Source organism: Zingiber officinale, chromosome 7B (assembly GCF_018446385.1).
Source record: "Zingiber officinale cultivar Zhangliang chromosome 7B, Zo_v1.1, whole genome shotgun sequence".
NCBI lineage: Eukaryota > Viridiplantae > Streptophyta > Magnoliopsida > Zingiberales > Zingiberaceae > Zingiber > Zingiber officinale.
The window spans coordinates 109019273-109025319 of NC_055999.1; the positions used below are offsets into that span (position 1 = coordinate 109019273).

At 38.8% G+C, this 6047-nt stretch overlaps 1 protein-coding gene across 1 annotated transcript; it reads right to left on the bottom strand.

Annotated features, from left to right (window-relative positions):
• Window positions 1–1603: 1603 nt before the first annotated feature.
• Window positions 1604–3842, bottom strand: LOC122006835 (pentatricopeptide repeat-containing protein At3g49240, mitochondrial-like). Its single transcript, XM_042562482.1, has one exon. The coding sequence runs from the start codon at window positions 3782–3784 to the stop codon at window positions 1817–1819; it is 1968 nt and encodes a 655-aa protein (XP_042418416.1). The 5' UTR covers window positions 3785–3842; the 3' UTR covers window positions 1604–1816.
• Window positions 3843–6047: the final 2205 nt, after the last annotated feature.

Below are 6047 nucleotides of genomic sequence, written 5' to 3' on the forward strand. Positions count from 1 at the left end.
ACAACCTGAATCTAACCCAACCTGAAAATTTTCAATCCAAAAATACTCCAATCCGAATCCAACCTAAATCCGAAAATGTCCCATCCGAATTTGATTTTTTTAAATCAACTCAAATTAGATCATTAGATCAGATTCATTTTTGACATCCCTAATCTCACGAGATGTTGAGCCCCTAAACTTACGAGATGTTGAACCTGAGGCGAGTGCAGCTCAATCTCAAACATCTCAAAAATAGATATAAAGGTAGGAATTTGTCGAACGAATCGCACTCCTTCGTATACGTCAGGAGTCCATTGATGAAAAGGGGCTGGGGAAAGCTTGAACCCAATTCCACTCCATTGATGAAAAGAGGCTGGGGAAAGCTTGAACCCAATTCCTACAGTGATGGATATAAGCGCAATTAAAATTCCTGGGGAGTTATATATTTGTGTATTGATAAGACTATTTACTATTTCTTGAAGCTCGATCTCCCCCATATGAACCATATAGCCAAGAGAAACCATAAATCAGAATAGAAGAGCTTGCCCCACCCATGAATAAATATTTCATAGTAGCCTCATTAGACCGTACATCTCTCTTGGTATATCCAGACAATAGGTAGGAACATAAATTGAAACATTCTGAAGCTACAAAGATAGTTATTAAATCGTTAGCACCACATAAAAACATTCCTCCTAGAATAGCTGTTAATACGAATAACATAAACTCTGTTATAACCATTTCTGTACATTCAATGTACTCTACGGATAGAGGAATACATAGAGTTGAACATAATAAAATAAGAAATTGAAAGATTTCGTTGAAATTGTTCGTTTGTAAATTTCCCGAAAGATGTAAGTTTGACACTGATCCAAATTGAGCCCGAACCATATATTTAAAATTATTAAAAAAAAAAGATAAATGGAAACAAATTACGTTTATGTTTTAAATATCTAAAAGTTTTAATTATTTTATTTTTTAAAAAAATAGACTAGTTTAGACATCAGACCTTCTAAGACCGATCGATTTAGAATCACAAGTCAAGACAACCCATTTTGACACCTATACTTCTCATGTCCATTTGGCCCTATCTTTAAAAGAAGCAAGTAAATTTTGCCTCATCCCCGAGATTATCTGACTTTTGGAAGGAGGATATAAAGTATTCGAGATATTTATAAAGAAATATTATTTGGTCACCAAAGTTCTTCTCAATTTAATAGTTAATGAATGAATGTTCATGGTTCAAAAACTTTATAAATATTTTAAAATTATAGAGGATATATATTTTTTTAAAATAAAAAACTACTCATACCTACATCTCTGATTAAATTAAACTAAGTAAATTTATTTATGTTTTCACTAAATATCATTTTGTTAGCATTCTCTTGTTCTTACTCATCTATTAATGATTTCTTTAATGGAAATGAGGAAAAAAGATTCATCACACACCATATCCACCCCCAATAGTTTGGCCAGTGTCTAACTGTTTAACCCAAATGGAGAAATAGACCTTGGAATCAAATAGTTACCACAGTATAAAGCAGATAGAAACTTAATGTCACCAACTCTCCCCCATCATTTTCTTCTGTAGATATCAGGCATAATACAATGACAAAAATGCTAATACATAAAAACTAGACTGTAAGAGGCATGCCAAATAATTTATCTGTAAGAGTTTGAAGGTCTTAGCAGTCAAAAGAGCAAGTGAAACACCAGTAAACCTTGGAATTAGTTGTAGCACACTAGACAAATGGAGCATGGTAAAATAGCAGTTGCCAAATATGGCATGGAGAAATGTGTTCATACCATGTATGCAGAACTTGCTTGTTGTGAATCATCAAAGGGCTTCTTGGGAATCATGTGCAGCTCTTAGCTTCTCTTCCTCATTCAAGCCACCATCTAGAATTTCCCCTTCAATCACTGCATTGGCAGATTTAGAATCTGCAGATGATTCATTGCCTTGCTCATCCTTTTTTCGCCCCAATATCGCTTCGATAGCTGCAGCACTAGCTTTAGCTGCAGCTGCTTCTTTCTCGGCAGCCTCCTTCTTCTTATTCTCTTCTTCCTCCCTGGCAAGAGCCTCAGCTCTTGCTTTCTCTTCTGCTTCCCGTGCCAACCGTTCCGCCTTCTCCCTTTCGACATCCTCCAACAGTTTGCCCATCTCCTCCTCTCTCCCTTCTTTCTTTAAGGCCTCCTCCACAAGCCCTTTCATTTCTTCACTCAGTGTGACTCCATCATCGAGCAGCAAATCCTTGAGTGTCTTCAGCCCATCATCCAATCGCCCAGCATCAATGAACCCTTTCAGTAATAGTTCATAGCTAGAAACATTAGGTTTGACCTCCTTCTCCAACATCTGGTCGAAGAACTTCTTGGCCTCATCAAGATGTGCCACATTCACCAAGCCGCCGACGACTTTGTTGTATGCAGTGGCATTTGGCCTTAGCCCCAACTCCACCATCTTTTGGAAGTACCCAGTGGCATCGTCCACCCTATCCATCCCAAAACATGCTTCCACCAGTAGCACATAGGTGTATTCGTCTGGACTGATCCCACGTTCACTCATTTCTTTGTATAACACCTCTGCCTCAGCAACAAACTTGTTGCTTCCCAGCTGATCGATCAAATTGTTGTAAGACAGTGTATCTGGGACACATTTCTGCTCGCTCATTTGCCCAAACACTGTGATCGCATCTTGAAACCTTCCGGCTATGCAATAAGCATCAACCATCACATTGAAGGTGCCCAAATTGACTGTGATCCTCCTCGGTGGATTGTGCTCCTTCAGCATTCTATCGAACAGGTTGAGGGCCTCCTCAAGCTTCCCGTTTCTTCCAAGCGCATCCAGCACCAAATTGTAGCTCACTGACTCAAGCCGAACCTTTGAGCCTTCACCAAGGACGTCCCGGTATATCTCCATTGCCTGCTCCTCCAGCCCCTTTCCAAAGTAACCTTTCATGAGGTTTCCGTAGACGATTCCATCAAGGACCTTGCCACCACCGAGCTTCTCCTGCAGCTCCTCGAAGAGGGAGACAACTGTGTCGGGGTCCCCCTTTTTGAGGAAGCCCTGCATGATGTGGTTGTAGACCACGGGGTCCGGGGCAACAAAGGCCTTGGCGAGCATGTCGTCTTTGAGCTCAACTGCTTGCTCAATCTTGCCATTGTCGACAAGACCCTTGGCGAGGATTCGGTACGTGGTGGCAGAGGGAGGAAACGGGGCGTCGTCCTTGAGGAGAAGCCGGAAGTGCTCAAGGGCGATGTCGGTCTTGCGGCAATCGCAGTAGGCCTGAAGGAGGAGATTTACGGTGATGATGTTGGGGGCGACGCTGGCCTGGGTGATGAACCGGTGGAGGGAGAGGAAATCGGCATACCGGCACTGGCGGATGAGGGCGTTGAGGACCGCGTTGACGGTGAAGATGGTGGGGCGGCAGTTGGAGTAGATGGAGTGGCGGGTGAAGAGCGCGGCCTCGTCGAGGTCGTTCTCGCGGACGAGCTTGAGGATGCGGTTGTGGAGGTCGAGGCGTTTGGCGACGAGCGCGGAAACGGGCTCCGGCAGCTTGGGGGCGTTGGGGTTGGGAGCGGTCCTGGGGCCTCGGGGAGGAGCGGATGACGGGGGCTGACGCTGGTTGCGGAGAGAGGAGAGCGGCGGCTCAATCCGCAGGCGGCGCTTGCGGCGGCGGCGCTCGGCGGCGGCATCCTCCGCCGTGGCAAAGGACAAGAAGCGGAGGCGAGAGGCCGTGGCAAAGTAGGAAGGGAAGGAGTAGGGTTTGAGGCGGCAGGAGAAGGAGACGGTCTTCGAGAGCGCCATTACTCCGCCTGGGTCTCTTGTTCGAGGTCACAAGGGAGGGATCGAAATGAACGACAGCAGCCGAATTGGGAGAATTTAAGACGAGGGTTTTGGGGTTTGCTTGCGTCACTTGGTAGAGTGTTGGTTGTGATCGCGTTGAGTGGGCCAATTCTCATCGAACGAATTAAATAAATGGGCCAAAAGGATTCATCAGCATCCTTATATTCCGTCTTTAAATTATATATGTATAAATAAATTATGAAATTAACTTATAGCCCATTTTAGTCACTAAAAGGGTAAAAGGATTCCAAGCCATCATAATCAAGTCACCTAGTTTTATTTTCAAATCATAATCAAGTCACCTAGTTTTATTTTCAAACAAAAATCAAAAGGATACCAGAATTTTACGCCTTAAAAAAAGTTTAAAAGGATGTTCCATCATTAATTTTATTTCAAATATATCCATTATTTCAGCGATATTGTATCTGCTATGGAGTAGTTACTATAACATATAAAAACTACTCGGTATAAGTTATAACATATTTAGAGTGAGCGTATGATTCATTTTGATTACGTGTGAACTAGATAATTTTTCATATTATATTATGATAATATTTCATGCACTAGTCAACTATTTATTTTTAAGGGATTTGATTTTTTACATTATAATCCTACCAAATAGTTGCTATACATTATATTTAAATCCTAAACACTGAAATTATCAAAATACTTACCAAAAGAGAAAAAGCCTTCCAAGACCTCACAATTTAATCATCTAGCTTTATTTTCAAGCAAAAAAAAAAACAAAAAAAAAGACATCCCAAATTTTATAAACCATCAAAAACAGCTGTTTTTTTTTAAAGTTCAAAGGGCGGCCCATCATTGATTTTATTTCGAATGTATCCCTCATTTCAACGACATTATATCATATATCGAGTAGATGTTATAATGCATATAAAATTATTTGGCAGCTGCTATGACATATTTAGATTGAGTTTGCAATTCATTTTGATTAAGTGTAAACTAGGTGCTTTTTCATATTTTAGCAATTACCAAACAGTTAGAGCACATTTAATCCTAAACTCTTAAACTTTAAATTTTCAATTTTACTATTATATCAAAATACTTACTAACTTAATCAAAATTATTTAAATTTTATCAAAATTATTTTAAACTAATCAAAATCACTCTAAAACAATGGTAAAAATTACTAAATAGCTATTGTAATAGTGCAATAATATTATATTAAATGTTACATGTTTTAATAGTTACATAATAATTTTTACATATTATAGTAACTACATAATAGCTTCTATTGAAATAAAAAATGATATCGTTCATGTCAAACGGTTAGTATGGTCAATCTCATAATAAGATACAAATAGATAAATCATAGAAAGACAACGAAAAATTAGACATCTAACGGGACATTTTACATCTATTGAGAACTACATAATTGCTTCTAGTCATAATTATTGCAATAGCACTGAGAATAAAGAACAACATTATAACAATTACTCAGTAGCTTCTATACGTTTCAATAACTATCGGTAACTATTATAACAACACTGAGATAAAAAGTATTTTGAGGATAAAATAGGTGATGGAATATCATTTGATTTTCTTTTAATAAAAAAAATTAACGTCCATTTGATATTTCTTTTGAGGACGCCCTTTGGTCTCGAGGGTATGATGCACAGATAAAGACACTTAGTTGTCTCTAATATGCTCACGGTGAGCTTCTGAATTACTCATTATAAGTACTTCCTGATTTATCCTAACAACCAATAAAAAGCTTCTGTGAAACTAAGTCGATCATCTCAAATTCAATGTTACCTAATTTAATTAATCTTTTTTTAGAGGGGGGACCCTCTTTGTTTTTTATTCTTTATTTTCTCACTAGTTTAATGCTGGCATTTTATATATTTTTAAAAATATTATAATATGCTAAAATTAAGTTTGTTGCTTCACCGAATCTGTTCTGACCCATCTACACTGCTGTTCGATTTTCACCTGCCAAGTCCTCTCAAAGACATTCCAATTGACCTAACTAACCTCGATCGGTAGTGTATCCAACAGTGTCTGCTCTCATCGTCCATGGACCATTCTTTCAACAAACTGTGTCAACCCACAAATTTATGATTATTAAATAGTGTTTCAGATAAGACTGATTCTTTATGAAGCAATTCTTAATTCTATATTTTATCACCCTGTTTAGCAGAGAGGCATCATCTGATTCAAATAGATTGATCGAGTTCCCAAATATAACTAGACTTGGACATGA